This window comes from Myripristis murdjan, chromosome 9 (assembly GCF_902150065.1).
Source record: "Myripristis murdjan chromosome 9, fMyrMur1.1, whole genome shotgun sequence".
In the NCBI taxonomy this organism is placed as follows: Eukaryota; Metazoa; Chordata; class Actinopteri; order Holocentriformes; family Holocentridae; genus Myripristis; species Myripristis murdjan.
The window spans coordinates 29298648-29316991 of NC_043988.1; the positions used below are offsets into that span (position 1 = coordinate 29298648).

At 42.4% G+C, this 18344-nt stretch overlaps 1 protein-coding gene across 1 annotated transcript in view; it reads right to left on the reverse strand.

Moving 5' to 3' along the window:
* fbxw8 (F-box and WD repeat domain containing 8) overlaps nt 1-18344 on the reverse strand; it is a 32528-nt gene that overhangs the window by 13302 nt on the left and 882 nt on the right. Inside the window, exons 3-7 of the mRNA XM_030060780.1 lie at nt 16753-16917; nt 15890-15978; nt 12359-12516; nt 11401-11597; nt 10170-10388 (exon numbers count right to left, since the gene is read on the reverse strand). Coding sequence (XP_029916640.1) covers nt 10170-10388; nt 11401-11597; nt 12359-12516; nt 15890-15978; nt 16753-16917 — 828 coding nt within the window. The remainder of the gene's footprint in view (nt 1-10169; nt 10389-11400; nt 11598-12358; nt 12517-15889; nt 15979-16752; nt 16918-18344) is intronic.

Sequence of the window (18344 nt, forward strand, 5' to 3'; positions counted from 1 at the left end):
TATCCATTCATCTGAGCTCCTCTGGGAGTCCCACCATCTTTTGTGCTAAAAGCACATCTGGGAGACGAGCTTTCCACGGTGCATTAAAGGCCAGGAGAGCTGCATGGAGCCTTGATTACCTGGATAAACCATATGCCTTCAACACATGGGTCAAAAAACCCTGCGTGTTGCTTCATTGTGGCATCAGCTCATAAATTTTTGCCAAGTGACCTGAAGCTACTCTCAACAGCTGCTGTCTTGCCAACAGGTGCTTTGCCCCGAAGGCCAGTGACTCCTGTCTGGCTCATTGTAATCCATACAATACTATGAATAACAACAATCAGAGGCGAGCAGACATGGGATTGTTTAAACGTGAATAAAGAGGTACAACATGTCCCCTACGAATGGTGCAGGCACCTCTCGGGCCAGTTATTAACAAAACACAACCTCCCTTCAAGTTTCATCAAAATTGGACCAGCGGTGCAGCACTTGTGGCCTTTCAAAGCTTCAAATTTTGACTTTTAATTATAGCATCCCAATCAGGCCAATCGGTGCTCTTTTTCTCAGTGCCAGAGCACAACGCCTCATCCCCCAAAGGTTTGTCAAATTTGGCCCCGCTGTGCCTGATACATTATGTTCGAGTCAAAATTTGAACCTTTAATTACAGCGCTCTCATCAGGCCAATCAGAGTTATTTGTAAGGACGGCTGTGTGTTGGTAACAAGTTTCGGGGAAATTCGACATGAAGTGTAGGAGTTTTCATTATAAAAGCCGTCAGGCTGATCGGAGTCATTTTTCAAACACCAGCTCTGTGCCAAAATGCATCATCCCTCCAACTTTTGTCAAAAATCTCACCAGTAATGTTTGAGGATTTCACATTTGGACACATTCTTTATGATATCTAAAATTAACTGTATGAGATGGGTGGGGTCAAACCATCATGAACACCAGAAAGGTAAATCTATGTATTAACAAACTAAAATGAAATCAATATCATGATGAGCTTCAAGACTGTTCCAATATCACTTTACATTGCAATATGACTCATAAGCTAAATCCATGTTAAACAATCAAATTAATATTCATCCACTTAAACAAAATGATGATATTAGGTGTGCTGTCAAAAAAAAAAAAAAACACTAAATTTGTTATTCCTTAGTCAGTTTCATATCTAATTTTGTCAGATTTCCAAAAAAAATTGCTTGTTGGCATCACTTTAGACAGCAGAACTGTGTATCACGATATCCCGAAATCACCGTATTATGACAATATGATGATAATGAAAGATGATAGACTGTAATATTGACTTATCGTCCAACCCTAATTATTACTACGGTGTTATAAAATATGTTCTGTTTGAAATGATGAATATGTAACTGTGTGGTGAAACCGAGACAGTCAAAAGGTCACTGATTTAATTGCCGCAACAGTGTCCATCAGCAGCAAATGTGTCCCACCAGGCAACATTTACATTACATAGCTAAACTGTACAGAAGAGAAACAGCTAAGTGTGTACTGCTGTGATGCCTTGCCAGTTAATTAAGAGCGCAGCAGCACATTAGTGTTAAAGCTGGGGGGAAAAAAACAATCAACCTAAGGGCACACTTCAATTACAGAGAGAGATGCACACTGTTGCCTCTGGCTCCGTAGCTGCAGCAAACTTTCTTTAAACAAGTTACAATGATGTCATCTGGAGCTGGCGTAATTGGTCAATTAGCGGCTGGTGTTTTCTCGTCCAAATGAGACAGAACAAACGAGATAACCGCCAGGCAAAACTGTCTTTGAATAATTAAAACGATAAAGAAATTAAACCGAGGGGAGAGAGAGAAGTAGAGGGATGAAACACACAGAGAAAGAGAGAGAGAGAGAGAGAGAGAGAGAGAGAGAGGAGGAAAGAGAGAGAATTGAAGCAAGAGAGAAAGACAGAGACAAAAGAAGAAGGTTGAAGGAGAGAGAGAGGGAGAGGCATGATGTAAGCCTTGAGAAGGTGCCAGCAGTTTTTGTGTGTCCCCTATTTGGGCCAAGCAGAGCCTTAATTGTGCACCGCCCCGGGGCAAAGCCAAAATCACACTGGACTTTGAAATGACAGCTTGATAGGATTTGGACAGGGGACGAGCTGAGAAAGTGGAGGGGGAGGACAGGGGGAGGGGGGACGCGCACAGAAATGAGGTCCTGCCTGCTGTTCACGATGAATCATTACAGTCTCGGGAAGATATTTTTACTAAACAGCTGCCCGACTCGGCCACTATAATGAAAACATGTCATTGAGGAAGGCAGAGGAGCTATTTTGTGATAATATTCGGGGCATTGTGCAGAGTGCAGCAGTATGTTATGTGGAGGAACAATCATGAGCGTGGCTGCAGAGACGTCGTTAGGCTAATGCACTCGCTGGAGCCTCTGTGAGATTTTCATACAAAGGGAGCGCCAATTTAGACGTCGCCCTCGGATGCTAACGTTATTACTCACTTTCCTTTTGAACGAGATGAAAAATTACAAAATTGCTGATGCCCATTTCAGCGAAGCCTTTGCGCAGGTTAGTTTCGTGCCAGCTTGCCACTGCCTGCCAAACAAATATGACAAAAGAAAGGCGACGCGTCTGATCACTATCACACCTGTGGAGCAAAAAGTTTAGTTTGCTTTATGTTATATGCTTCCTGAATGGTTCATGGAAAAATACAGATAAAACGAATGGTTCACCCAAAATGCAATATATATATGTAGGTTTTCTCACTTAGTCTGAGCGCAATCTCGCCATCCAGTTAGTTTGTGTGTGATTTGGTGAGGTTTCCAGTGTTTCCAGTGATGTGTCCCCTCACACCAATACAGTGGAGCACAAACCATCAAGACATAGCAGTGAAAGACTCAATAGTGGCAGCTCTTTCCAAAAACATTGACATTAATATCAGACATAATTCACAGGGGGCAAAGAGTTTCTTTGCAAAGTGTTTCTGCACCAGAAGGAGCGCAAATTCGGGACGGATAGATTCAGTTTTCCAGTGTTCTTCAGCTGGAAAAAGTTACCGTTTATCGTGTGTTTTTCATGTTTTTATCACGTGCAACTTTTTGCCAGATTCAGCTCCACAAATGAATCCCTCTGTAGCCCTGTTGTATTTGAGTGCCAGGAGACTGCAGCAGACTGGAAACCTCACCAAATCACACTTAAATTATCTAGATTGGTTAAACTGTGCTATGGGCCTAAGCAGGAAAAAACATTTTAGTATTTTGCTTGAATGCCAGATACAGAAAAATAGCAATTTCCCGATCTGATCTTATTTGATATTTCCACCCCATGCTGCAGGGTAAATCATCCCCTTTTTTCAATACTTTATTTTCTCTTTTTTTATACAGTGCACTTGATATTTTTGGGCTGTTCATCACAAGGATTTTGTTACTGAAGAAGAAGATAATGAATTTTTTTTGTTGTTGTTGTTGTGGTTGAATTACATGCTTGTTCCATGTTTTTGCAAGTTGAGCCTAAAATGTCCTCACAAACCCTGGTAGTTTAACGTAGTGCACCTTTAATTCATGCGCTCATTTCAGCACCTCAGGTAGAAAAAAAAATGACCAAGCTACTTGTTGGTAGATACACATTAAGATCCTCAAGTGGTTTGAATTTCCCGAGAAACCTCCTGAGAAATATACAACTTCTGTCGACTGCTTTTTGAGTCCCGTAGGAGCTGCGGCAACCTAGTCAGGATTCTGGCGCAGGCCCCGTTGCCTCCCACCCACATGAATTTCGATGACCTGTAACTCACACGATTAAGTCACATTTTCACAAGAGAGACTCGTTGAAAATGCAACAAGGCAGGAGTGTCTTGAATTTCCACGACGCCGGGTATTTTTGCTCAAGGTGCAGGCTGGAATATGAGTTTTAAAAGCCAGAAATCTCAGCACCTGTTAGAGTAAAAAACATGAGTCATCGATGTGGATCAAGAATCCCGTCAATTCCCTGCAGATCTATTATGGTCATTTTGTGAATCATGGCAATCACATCTCATTATTGCCCCTTTAACCGTCCATCCATCCAGCCAACAAAGCGACCATGTATCCATCCTACCATCTGTTAACCCTCCGTCCATCCAACCACACATCTGTTAAGCATCCATACATACATCCAACCCTTTATCCGGCTTCCCATGTATGCATCCACTCTACTGAGCGTGAGGGAGAGAGAGGATGACATGTTTTCTTCTTGCAGTTCAGCGTGTGTGAGATGGACGGCAGTGGACGGACAGTTTGCCAGCCGAGATGCCAGCTTGTGCTGAATGCCCAGCCGCGAGCTGGGTGGGTGCCTGGGTGCCCCAGGTCCACTGGCAAGGAGGAGACGAGTAGTAATGAGGACCTGGAGGCTGGTTCTGACCACACACACGCGCACACACACACACACACATATAGACTGTCTAACTAACTGAAATATGCATACACGAACACACATCCTCATAGAAAAGGCACACAAATCCTACCAGGAGGGAACAGGGATTTGGAGTCTAGTGGTAAATGGACACAGACACATACACACACACACACACACACAAACACACACCAGACAGACACAGATATAGACTGTCTGACTGAAATACGCATACATGAGCACACATCCTCACACTGAAAAGGCGCCGAAATCCCACCAGGAGGGAACGGGATCTGGAATCTGTTGGTAAATGGACACACACACACACACACACACACACACATACACACACAGTTCTGCATTCTCAAATGAAAATGCAGGGCCATCAGACACACAGTCACAGCACAGAACGATTTGGATCAATACACAAGTGCTCTCTAAGACTCTTTCTGACATAATGCTGAGCCCCCCCCAACACACAAACACACACACATACATGCACTCAACCATACACACACACACACACAATGACACCAACAAAGAAGCCAGAGCACAAAGCCACAGGCTGAACGACAACACATGCCAAGAGGTGAGCCATATCATCAAAATAAACCTATTTCATCAGCCACGCCCACAATTATGGTTTTACTTTAGACTTGAGGCATTTAGTTGGTGAGACTTGCACCAATTTAGCATCAAAGCTCCCCTATAATCCGAGCCAGAGTCAAGTTTATGAAAATATGGCAATTTGGAGTTCATCTAAGTTGAGACACAATAGTGATGATTCACTCCTCGGTGAGAGAAAAGTGAGAGATATCATCCTTGGATGCCACCGCGACACATTTCGACAGCTTTTAATTAAGCATATGTTTTCTTAGTAAAACCGCATTAAGGAAAAAAAAAACTTTGGCAGCACTTGAGTTTGCTGCCAATTTATGCTTCTTCCTCTTCACAGTATGAGATAGTTGTTAGGAGCGCGACAAGAGTGACAGACATGTTAGGCTAATTAAAACTTTTCATATAATTTAATTAGTAAAAGAAGTACGCTAATCGTGAATTGGCATAATTTAGGTGGAAGTTTGGAATATGCTCACAATGGAGACAAGAAAGTTAGCAGGACTGTCGGTGCTTCTGGAGATGGAGTGGGACTAACTTAACATGCAGCAGGAGGAGGATATATTAAACCTCAATACTGCTGCTGCTTTTTATTCTAAACTTTGGGCATCTTTGTGCAAACATCAAATCTGTTTAATATCTTATTAAAAAGGTGCTTTTTATGAACCTGATGCTTTATTTTGTCATCTCATATGTGCAAATTTGCTTTTTCTCCACTTTCTGTTTCTTCACTGTTTTCTTGCTTGACTTCTGTATTTTATTACTGTGCTGCTAATATACTACATTTCACTAAGAGTTGCTGAGAGAGCCCGTTTCAGAAACTACTAACAATTTTATGTATGCTTTATTTAACCTGGGTAGGCACACTGAGAATAATCCTCCATGGCCAAAAAGGCATGGCATACATTAAAATCAACTAAAGCAAATGAAGAAGAAAAGAACGAACAACCACAGCATTAGAAAATGTTACAAAAGTCTGGATTCGTGCCGTTCAAAAGCCAGTTGGTAACATGAGTGTACATAATGAAATAGATGACCAAGAAAAAAAAAAAAAAAAAGAAATAAGAAAGAAAAACATCCTCCTTGTCATGTTAGATTAAATGAATAAGAGCTTGCTACGAGGGAAATTTGGCATGAACATATATCATTTTGTCAATTTGCCTTGTAGCTGCATGGACTCACAATGACAATGCATTATTTTTGTTGATTGCTGTATTGCATTGTGCGACTGTTTCCTCAGAACAGGCTGTTAGGAACATATTTACAACCCTCACTGCTACTCTCTGCCTGGTCCACTATGTGGTGCTTTAGCGCTACCATCCCACTCAGTGACAGTGCTGCAGCGGTCTATCAGCCGGGCTTTTCCAAAAGGGGTGATGTCAGCGGAGCAGCAGTGCCAAAGACCCGTCGATCACAGAGCGCCGCGCAGAGACACAGCCTGCTCTAGTGGCCACTCCTAAGCCACTTGGCCGAGTCACTTAGGTAGCCCGCATCTGTTCCTTGAATTGAATAACAATTCCTCTAAACAATTCTTTGGATACAACCAAAAGTTCAAGGAGCATTTTGTTGCATTAATTCTCCCCGCTGATGTGGCCCAAAAGCAGCTCTCTTGACAAAATGTACGCTTGAACCGAAAAGCATGATAACTGCTAGATAATTGATCCCGCATTGCTCCCTGATCCCAGCTGAATAGTTTGTCTCGTGGGTATTTGTACTTTCTAAGTAAAGGTATAAGCCTCAATTAGGTGCACAGGGTCCTTAGAAACACAGTATTATTGGAAGCAAACAGAAGCAGCTTGGGGAACAACAGTTGAGCAAAGTACACTTAAACGCTGTGGTAATTAGGAGAAGAGCCCAGGAGGGCTTGCTGCTATTTAAGCTGGTTACTCCTGCTATCCCCTACAAGCGTCTTATATTCATTTCTAAGGGGGGCAAATACAAGAGGGAACACTTGAGTTAAAGTGCACACTGTTAACAGACTCAGTTTATATTCACACTGATTCAATGCTGCAAATACAGACAATGCAGGTAGTGCAGTTGTGCCGGGGCCCGTGGGGTAGAGAGGACGGGCCCTCTAACAATGTGCTGGGCAGAGAGCAGGCCCTTGTGAGCGGGCCCTTGTGAACTTGTGTTAAATTTAAAAAATGGTGCCATTTGCCATGTATTTCCTTGAAAAGGCAAACCGATCTCCATCATAATCATCTGTTATTAGACAAAGCAATGATGATTCCTAGGTAATATGTATGTTGTCTGATGTCAAGTCTCTATTTGATCATGTGATGAGACAGCGCCATATAGCCAGTTCTGGTGCAAAATCTGAACATCGGGACAGACAAGCTTAGCACATCTGCAAGCCGAGCGAGCAGTCGTGCTTTTCAAACATAAAAATGGCAGTAAGAAAAGACATGCGAGAAAAGAAAAGGAGAAGAATGAAGCAAATTAGATTATGATTGAGATTAAGATACAAAATTAGATTCTTTCGGCTTTTTGGCTGAAATAATCGTAACGTGAGGCTGTTGTTAGATATACATTTCAAGATAAGTTATACTCACATTATTAGGGCTGTAGTCAACCAAAGAAAATCTCAGTCGACTAAAGTCCTGAAATTTCGACCAAAAGTCGACTAATCGGGGGGGGGGGGGTGTGGGGGGGTGTGGGGGGGGGGGGGGGGGGGCTGTATCAGGAGTACAGCACTTAATGCTGTACTCCTGATAAAATTAACACGGCAAATAATCGACCAATCAGATTTTGGTCGACCAAGAACTTATCGACCAATAAATCGACCAGTCGACTAACAGACTACAGCCCTACACATTATGGTAGGCTTTCTTGGCAGCAAGTTGGGTAAATTATGGCTGATACCTGGTGGACAGCCAGCCTATAAATTATTATGATAAGCTAGCAAATAGCATTGTAGATTCTAAGTGTCAAAAGTTCACTAAAAAAACACAGCGCACATACCGCTTGTTAAGGCTGAGTCCTGACTGCAGCGTCCTGGGTTCGAATCCAAGCCTGGGTTATTTTCTGCAAGCCATCTTTCCTAACTCTCTTTACTCTAACTATCAAATAAAGCAGCAATACCCAAAAATTATATAAAAAAAAAAACAAAAAAACACACAGAACATGTTTTCTCTCTCTCTCTGGTCACATGGTCTGATTGAAGGTCCGTTTTCCCTTTGCCAATTATTCCATTACTTGCAAGCAACCTTGAACAAATTACTTCATTACTGTACTCGAAAAATACTGTACCAGAGATTTACACCATGACATGACATGTGAGCCATAGAGGATCAATGAATTGCAGTCATGACACAGTGCAGCTTTTGATTGTTACTTCTTTGAAAGTTTACACCGTCAGCAACGACTGGAGAAAGTTTATCGATGTCCAAAATAAACTTAACGTTGCTATAGACTACATACTTACACTAGTTTACAGGCTAGTTATCTAGCAACTCTCCTGCTGATGTTTGTTTGTTTGTTTATCACCTACATACCTTCCCAATAACAGTTATAATTATGTGAACATTCCATCTGTAGTTGATTAGCTGACCTCGCTGTTACCGCATCCGGGCGCTGTCCATGCTTCTGATAGCTTTCTCTTTGACCTCTCTACTTTCCCAGTAAAATAGCAAACGTAACTCAATCAACTGTAAAATCCAACACACTGTTGGTAAAATATGTGCACATGTAATGGTGTGTGTGTGTGTGAGTGTGTGTGTGCTTCATAACTAGTAACTAGCGTGCACTGGGGCCCATCGTAACAACATATCATCTGCAGCCCCGCGGTTAAAAAACGCATTAAACATGAATCTTTATTTGAGATCTTCAGGTCCACACAGCCCAAACCAGACTCTTCATTTGACCAAAATGAAAAGTCTGCTCAGCTCTCAAAAGGCAGGCGGCATGTTTTCTCCAAAAGAGTTTAATCCATTTAGAGAGAGCGGAGAAGACAGGCTTTTCGGCTCAAAGCCAATGATTACACTGATAATGGCCTGGTGCCAAAACCTCTGTCTCCCCTGCTCTCCCCTGAATGAATATTAAACTCTTTAAAAAAAAAAAAAAAAAAGAACATGCATCCTCCCTCTTAAGTGCAGACCGTATTCATCGGGTACAGTTTCCCATATTTTCAGCCTGTGCACCTGTTCAGAGCGCAAGTGACCTCGCTAAATCTACAGAAGCCTTTCACTGCAATTAGTACGGTTCAGGTAGCAATTTGGTTACAATACCGGCTACAGTTCAGCTTGCCGAGTTCCAAGCCGGTGCCATCTAGTGTGTCAACATCCAAGGTTGAGTGGCCACTAACATCCTGCCATCCAAATTTAGGGTTTAGCGGCGGTGCCATTTGCCTTCCCCACCTGAACGTCGCTTCCCAAGAGCACAAAAGAGGCCTTGACACTGCTCCATCAATTCCATTAACACACAAAGACTGCATCATTATTCACTATAAATACTACAATGTTCATGATGGACTGGATAATGGTCAACAGAGCACAAGCAGGGGTGGCAGCATCTTGTGCCATAACGTTCAAATTGGCAGTCGAAACCAAGAAATAACAATCTATCACTTTTGTCCTTGGAAAAATATATCCCCTTCCAGCTTTAATTACAGCTTAGCTGAACGGATAAAAGAGGTGTAGCAATGCCACAACGCCACTCAAAACTCCCCCGGCACTTTAAGATGCTCACATTTTCAACTCCTAAAATCGGCGAAAGAGCTGCCAGAGTTACAAGACATCTAAGGAAGGCTAATAAAGATATTTCTTAAGCCCAAAGAATAAAAGACAAAGCAATATTTGCAATGTAGCAGTGTTTTGCATTGTAATAACCTACTATTTTTTAGATCAAGGTATCTATTAGTTTATTTTATCTGGACAATTTATATTGTGTCCTAGCTGCTGCTAATTTTCATAAGAACTAACAGCATCCAATAGCGAAGCATGATATTAAAATTGGTTTCTTGAGACTTTCGCATGGCAGATTTTAATATCCTGAATCAATTTTATCCCCGATTTTGCTGGCTCTCTGTTTTAATTAGCTAGCATACTCATAGTTTTTTAAAATGTAGGGCATGGGAGGGGTGGGAGATCTACTTTGAGCAGATGTGTTCAGTGCAGTACCTCCTAGTCACCAATAGAGGTCGATATAGGTAATAGAAAATGTAACTCCCCTTTGAGTGGCAGGTAAATTCTGATTTCATGGAGCCAAAGCGGCGACCCTGAACGCACCTTGTTGCCTCCGTCGTGCATGGCCCAGCCGCTGCTCTTCACCCCCAGTGCAGCGTGGGAGTCGGAGGCATCCAGGCAGGTGACGGGGTGGCCGTACACAGAGTGGAGGGTCCGTGGCTCCTCCGCCCGCGGGTCCAGCAGGTAGACGGCCTCCCCTGCTGCCACGGCGGCCAGTGGGCACTGCTGCCCCCTACCTGGCACCAGCACCACGCTGTCTACCTGCAACACAAACAGCACTCTGTTTTCCTCCAGCAGCAGCTGAGCCTCCGTCCCCTGGGCTGGCGGATGGTGCTCAGCAGTAGATTTTATTTTAAAGGCCAGCAGTCAATGACATACAAAATAGTGACAACAACATTAGTGAACCATCAGAAAGCAATTCCATCTGAACTTTTTTTTCACATTTTCTGATGACAGCCTGAATTTGAAGGGAATACATCGCCCAAAAACATTACATTTTGAATTATTTTCTCACCTTTAGTTGTCCTGAATGTCCATCAAAACAAACACTGACACATCGGTGCAGCCACGGAGCGAGCAGGACTTTGGGCCAATGAACAAGCCCGATGTGGGTTTTTAATTTGCAGGCAACATGCAGGCCAGTCAGGCACAGGTGTATCTTCCACAAGTGGTTTAAGCATTTTTTTTTTTTTTTTTATTTCCCCAAAAATTATACATTTCATTTGGGTCATACTCAACATACAAATGGAGATTCAAGAATTGGATAATGGCGATCAACTACATTTTCACAGAAATGACAACCCTTTTTGGAACCTCTGCTCTGTGTGTAGTTTTAAGGTGTAGTATTTGTTTAAATCTTGTGCCAACAGTCTGCATGTGGAAAACCATTATGACATGGTGAGAGCATTTTTGTAAAAATTGTATATATATATTTTTTAATTTCTGCTTTATTCAATAGTGTTAGTAGAGAGAGACAGGGAAGGCAGATGAGAGTGGGTATCCAAGTATCCAACCCCCTGAATCAACACTCTGAAGGAGCAGCTTGGGCAGTAATTTGAGTTTCAGGGCTTTAATCTGTTCTGCATTCAATTTATGAACACTACAAAATTTGGAAAAAGTCACAGAGGTTGAATACTTTCTGAAGGCACCCTATGAAAATGTGTTTTTTTAGAATGAAAATCACATGAAAGAAGAAAATGTTAGATGTACAGCCTATAAAACAGAACAAAAAAATTAGTCACATCAGAACAAAACAGCGACAGATTTGACTCACAGCTTTTGGGAGCTGGGCCTGGCACAGCGTCCTCCAGTAGCCGCGGTCGTCGGGCTGGTCTAGCCGAACATCTGGCCCGGCAGCGGAGGCCAAAGTGGGGCTGTCGGGGCTGAGGGCCAGGGCCTGGATCCTGCCTGCACTCTGGTAGTGGTGGATGGGCTCTCCACCTGTCTCAGTGCTCCACAGGTCAACGCAGCCTGCATCCAAGACAGCAAACTAGTGAGTCAGTTGTTCACAAGTGAACTGCCATTTACTCAAATAACGTACTCATTCCTACTCGGTGTGAACACACAGTCAGTCTGTTTTAGGCTAAATCACTGCTCTATACCAACAGTGGATACAGGCTGTGTCCATGTCTGGAAGAATTTATCTTCTAGCTCTTTTATCATATTGATTATTATTATTATTAAATTGTTTTGATGTTTATTTTAAAATTACTTTAATGGATGAATTTATTTGTATGCTGTTTAATGATATGTAACATTGCTTGACAGTATTACTCTCCCACTTATTTTTTCCTTTTTTTTTTTTTACATTTGCAGTATTCTCTTGGTTCACTTTCTTTATTCAAACATTTAATTAAATAGACATTTTCTCCAGTTATAATTTTCTTGGTTATTTTTTAAGATACTGAATATCGGTACAAATATCAGCTACTGGAAGCTGCAATTTTTTAATTAGATTTTTTGATATCACAATCTGTATCAGTCTTAAAAAACATATTGGTCAATCCTATAAAAGTATCATTGTAAGTAATATCAAAATGATACAAGGTATTTATATTAGGCTTTATATTAAAATAATGCATGAATAGCCGATAGTTAATGGTCTTTTATTTACTCCCACATGACTGCAAACACACACACCTGTATAGAGCTACAGTTTCCATGCTGTCTGTCTCAACTTGAGAAGAGCTGCACACATAAAATGCTATTAACTTATTCTCCTCTGTACTCACCATCCTCATAAGCAGCAGCAGCCAGCGTGCTGTTGACCTGGACGTGGCTGACATACGGCCTGGGCTCGGAGTTGGCTGACAGGCTGTTGGCTTTCAGGTAGGAGGCTGTCGAGTCCCAGTGCAGCGTGTCCCACAGCCTCACGTCCCCCGACGTGTACCTGAGACACACAGAAATGTGTCAAGCTCAACTGAACAATCTGGTGCTCATTTGAGATACTGAGGTTCGGAAAAATAAAAGGCTGCCAAATGTAACAGCAGGGTGGCTGCCTGTCTTACAACTTGTGTCTCCAACAAGTATCTGATGTTACGCTGTGACCGCTGGATCACATCCCCTTTTACTTGTTTTGACTTCCTCTCATCAAAACTAAAACCCTTCTTCCTCTCTCCCTGGCACTGATTTTTTTTCCCTAGCACATTTTCTAGTACACTATCATTCTCGGGTCACAAGGATATTATCAGTGCACCATGACTCTGACTTTTTCACATTTTATCCTTGGTTTTCTTGAAACTTATTCTACTGCTGCACTCAATTATGCAGCTCTCAGCCTGAATAAATCACGAGCATGAGTAAATAATTAAGCAGATATGCCTGTCAAGCAAATGTAAATTTAAATGCTGTGTAAATGATTAGGTGATCAGTGCACATGTGATGCCTCACCTAAAGACCGAGTGTTGCTGGCTGCCTTTGAGGTTAAACGCGTGTCCATGCTCTTGACTGGCAGCATGGGACCTGATGAAAAATTCCTCTGAAGAACTGGGAGCTTGACTGCCAGAGATTTTCCACTTTGTCCTTAAAGGTGCTACGTGTTGCATTTTTAAATATCACTGTCAGTATCAAATTAGAGGTGTTGCCTTGGTCCAAAATAAATAGTACATCTGGTGAATGACTAGTTACTGATTTCATAAACTAAAGCTAAAAAAAAAACTTTCCATGATATTCCGTGACTCATCCCCAGAATTATTTAGTTCCCTGACTTTCCCGGCCTGAAATAAACCTCTCAAAGTGCCAGAATTACTTGCCTCATTACCCGTGGGAAGCCTGTATAACAGCAAATGGGACCAATTAAGGTCACATTTCCCCATGAAACCTGCTGCTTTCTGTTGCAGAGAGGATTGTTGCTTCTTGGATGAAAGGTTTTACCCTTCAGCCTCACTGAAGAGCATAAATGTGGACATGATTTTTCACCTTCAGCCTTTCATGCTTTTATCAATCAGTGGATGACTGGAACACGACGGGTCCGTAGTTGTGCTTCATCTAATTTAATTTTGCCATTATGAAAATGAAAAGTGACTGCGATCAGTTTCGTTCCGGCAATCTGCCGTTTGAATTTTTTGTTGTCATTTGTCCTCAATGAAGTTGAATGTCTGCCTTTACCTCACTGCACATGTAATTCATGTGTCTTGTGTTCATTGTGTCCTATAATTTTGAAACACACAAACAAACTTCTTCCACTGTGAGAGTTTTAGCTCCATTTGCACTGGAACAACAGTGCCCTCTTCCTGCTTTGTGTGTCCTGTGTGTCTTCATCCTTTGTTTGCTTGAGGTGCTGCTTTTATCCAGCATCTTGCTCTAAAACAGCCTCAATGTGACCCTCCGCTCTTCTCACGTATGACTCTGCTTCACCACACCCCGTGCTCTTCCCTCTTGATAACTCAACACTGACTCTGACTCCCATCCACAAGGAACTAGTGCAATAAAGCAGCAGCCTCCTCTTTCTTCCATCACACTCAACAGGCCACTGTTTTCACCCCCTCCCTTCCCTTCCCTTGCTCTTTACCCAAGTCAATGAGCTCTCACTGCGGGAGACAAGAATGTCGCTTCCAGCTTCACCACCTCCACAGATACCATCATGTCTGAGCAAGCATCCGCTTCGCAGTGTGAGCATGTGTGAGTGTGTGAGAGAGCAACAGAGTGAGACAGAGTGTGTACATGTGTGCGTGCGTGTGTGTGTGTGTGTGTGTGTGTGTGTGTGTGTCTGCGTGCATTTGAGATCACAGGGCTTGTCAGGAAGTTAACAAAGGGAATACACACTCTCACTTAATTGGTCATCACCTCAATGCCAGCAAGCAACAGGATGCTGATGCTGAATCTCGTCCAAGTAATTCAACAAAACTTCTGTTTACAGCTAACTTTGCACAGATTACCGCAAGCATGGTGCCTCACAGGACTTGGCCTACATGAGTGTGCGATTCATTAGACTTGTTGGGTTAATGAGACAAAACTCTCTTGTTGCAAAGTTCAAGGAGTGATCTCCAGTGTGCCAAGTCTCATTGCACCTGTTCCCTAATCAGATTCTGTAGTTGCACTTTAATCAGTCTTGATTACGTCTAACTGCGACTGATTCTTTGTTTGTCAAACAAACTTAAGCACTATCACAAAGCTGAATTAAGCCTGAAGCAACAAGACTGGCGAAACTGATTGATGTTGTGTTTCTGCTATGGTATGTAAGCAAAGGAATCTAGAAAAATGATTCATGCTCGAATATGTTCACATGATGCAAAGTGCTTCATCTCCTTTCGAAACTTACTCGCATGAAATAACCTACATCTGCTAACCTGAAAAGCCACAAACAGAGCGCTGTCTCCGATGAGACTCCGCAGGACCAAAGGGAATCTAATCACAGCACTCCCATGATACCCTGCACACCCCTTCTGGGCAGTCTGTCAGACTCCTGTGGGCCCTCACAATCTATCAGTGTCGCGTCCCAGTTGTTTCAGGCTTGACTCATTTAACGCAGAAATCACATAATCCTCCCTCGTCAACCGGAGCCCTTAAGCAAGGCACTTAACCCTCAACCACTCCAGTAAAGCTGCACAGCGGCCGGCACTATTACAAAGTGGTTACAATGGGATGAGAATGTGTGTAAATATCGAAAACGCCAAGCAGAGAGGCACTGAAAAGGGTTAGAGTTATTCTTAGCAAACCTCCCACCGTTAAGTAATAGTTATCTTTTTTTTTTTTTTTTTTTAAATCAGCATTTATGATTCAGCTTGTTAAGAATGAACAACACAGCGATGCATTTCTTGTGTTCTGTGCACTGATTTCTAAAACCGATCTCGGTGGCGAACGGTCGGTGGTGTTTTGCCACCGCACTTCCCAGAAATCACCTGTTAATCAAGCAGGGTTGGCAGCACTCTGACACTTTTGTTCTGAAATTTTGCATTGATGAAGTTTGAGTTTCTGTCGGCGGTGCTCTGTGTTTTTTTCTCCTCTCAGCCACTGTGGCTATCACTGCATGAGAAACACTGCACAAAACTACAAAGGGCGTCTTATTTTTATTCCAAACAAGCAACTGATGCTGCTTCTGAGAATTTTTCATGGTAAAGATCACATGTAAAAGCTCTCATGAACTTCGTATAGCTGAAATCCCTATTGCATTATGTGCATAAAAAGTAGCAAAAGGTGTACTTGAACCTTCTTGGAGATAAACTATTGGCAAAGAAAATGGTGCACATGAATTTGGAGCACAGGAGCAACTGAAATCACAAGTCATGGTCACATATATGAGATGCCAGTTCTTATAAACTTACCCAGCCAAGACAAAGCTGTCACAGGAGCTGACATCGCACAGCACTTTCCCCAGCTCAAACTGCAGCTGGCTGATGGATCCCACACGATTCTAGGCAGAAAATATTGTTCAGCTTAAAATGTTGTTTGACTGTCGGTCACAGAGACAGAGCTGATCTGCACTTCCACCATTCTAACACAGTTTACTCCCTGTCACACTAATATTACAGTGCAGCCGACAACCGGGACACAAAACATCTTTGTCTCCTGGCTACAGTGGAGGCTGCCTTCCAAAATTGCAAAGCGGTCACTTTTGGTCATGTTTTTTTTTTTTTTTTTTTTTTTTTTCATTATTATTTCTTTTACCCAAACTGATACTAGAAATGAACTGATCGCCGGATACTTGCATATTAGTTCATTTCTCACTTTGGTAAGTTGTTCCACAGCCCACTGTATGCCCTGCTGCATGAATACATGTAGTGATAGCATGCCTTTATGCAGAGATGGAAGGTGATATCTATATATTGTGAATGGCCAACTGGCTCAAAAACTGCCTTGCCAAAACAGCCATATATTAACAAAATATAAAACCTCAGCCACGCCCCCAGTACAGTACAGGACTGTGACTGGACGGTGACTACATCCCATTTTGGCTCGACTGTTGCTTTGTTTGGACTGAAATGCAATAAAAACTACTGCGGCTCTTGGGGAAATGCAATGATGTGATCAGCATTTGGTTTTGTCCACATGGAAGGATCACACAGTGAATGCAGTACAGCCGAGTGAACTGAATTCCTTATTGTGCTGCCTTAATTACTGCATCTCAGTGTGGCATGAACGCCTCTCCATACATCTCTGTCACCTCAGTGGAGCTGATCCAGCTCACCTTCCAGTTGGAGCGCACGGTTTGGTCGGAGTTCCTGCAGTCTCGCAGCGTGCTCTTCCAGCAGGGGGAGTCAGACACGCTGGCGTCTTGGTGATACCCCTCCCTCTTGCATATGTTGAACCAAAGGACCCCGTCCTCTGCGAGGATTTTCCATGCCTTGCTCACCTGGGAGGAGATTGCCAGATAGAGTAATTGTGGAATGAGTCAGCATACATTACCAACTTGCGTCACTCAATTCATTTGTGCTTAACAAGCAGTGCTGGATGCCAAATGGACTCTAAAGTGGCTGCGGTAGTGTACAGCACATAGATTTGGTCCACATCAAGAAGTTCAACATAAATTACAGGAATACCTCACCCAAACACTATACTTTATATCATTTGTTCAGCCCAAGTTGCCTTGAAATTCACAAAAAAAAAAGAAGTTTTAATTGCATGCCTCAGTGCAGTGACTAAAACGTCAATATAGTCATTGAGTGAGTAAGACTCCAGGCCGATGAAAAACCCATAGTTCTTCAGTTCTGTCAATATGCAGGCCAGTCACATATAGCTGCTCAGGCATGAGGTATTTTCCAGAAATACTTTATTTTACAGTGTTTTGGCAAAAGCACGTTGGCTTGGTACATATTGAAATGGGGAATGAAGCGCAACACTTGGGTGACACTGCACAAATTAAAGTTTTCATTTATTTTTTGCTGACATTCCTAAAAGATGCAGATGAACTCCATTCTAACAAAAAAGACTACAGCATTTACAACTGCTGTTCTCTTGACTTGATGTACATTGGACATTCAAGGTATCTTGGAACGAGTAAATAATACAAAATATATATTGTTGTTGGGTGAAATACTCCTTTAAACTTGCCCTCAGTATATTTGCAAACTGATGGCCCCAAATGCCAGTCAGATTAACTTCTTGAAGACTCTGAACCCAAAAAATACCCAGAAATCATGTGATGTGATGTCAGTAACCTGCACACAGCGCACGCTCATCGTTATCAGTTCAAATGGTTTATGATGCTTGACACCCAAAAAAGGGACATGAGAGGCAAAAGCTTTCAAGTTGATGAGCCCAGATTTCTCTGAACTGTGTATCTGCTGCTGATGTTTAGCAGACGGGTTCAATTTCTTGCTTCCTTCGTGTGGAAAAGATTTTCCACTGTGTGTCCATAGCCAACACCACAATTTCTTTCCGGCAAATAAACTTAAAACTTAATCCTTCTCAAAATGGCACTCTTGTCTTTTCTGTGGCTTCACTTTGTGATTTAGGCTGGTGGTGTTAAAAGTGGGGTCTGGGGACCCTCAGGGGTCATTGAGGGGCTTCTGGGGGCTCCTCAGCAAAATGGCAAATAGTTTAATCTCACTACTATTTAATTCACTACAAATAATCATGATACAAAAAAATGTATTTGTGACTGCTTTAACCTCAACATTTTCAATCTGTGTGACATCTGAGCAATTTAATGCCTCACACATCCCAAAATGTCTTTTCACATCAGGCTCCCTGGGGCAAAATGTCTTCAAATTGGGTTCTGAGGCTTTATGAAAGTTGACTTGGGGGCTTAGAGCATAAAAAGAAGTTGGGAAACTCCTC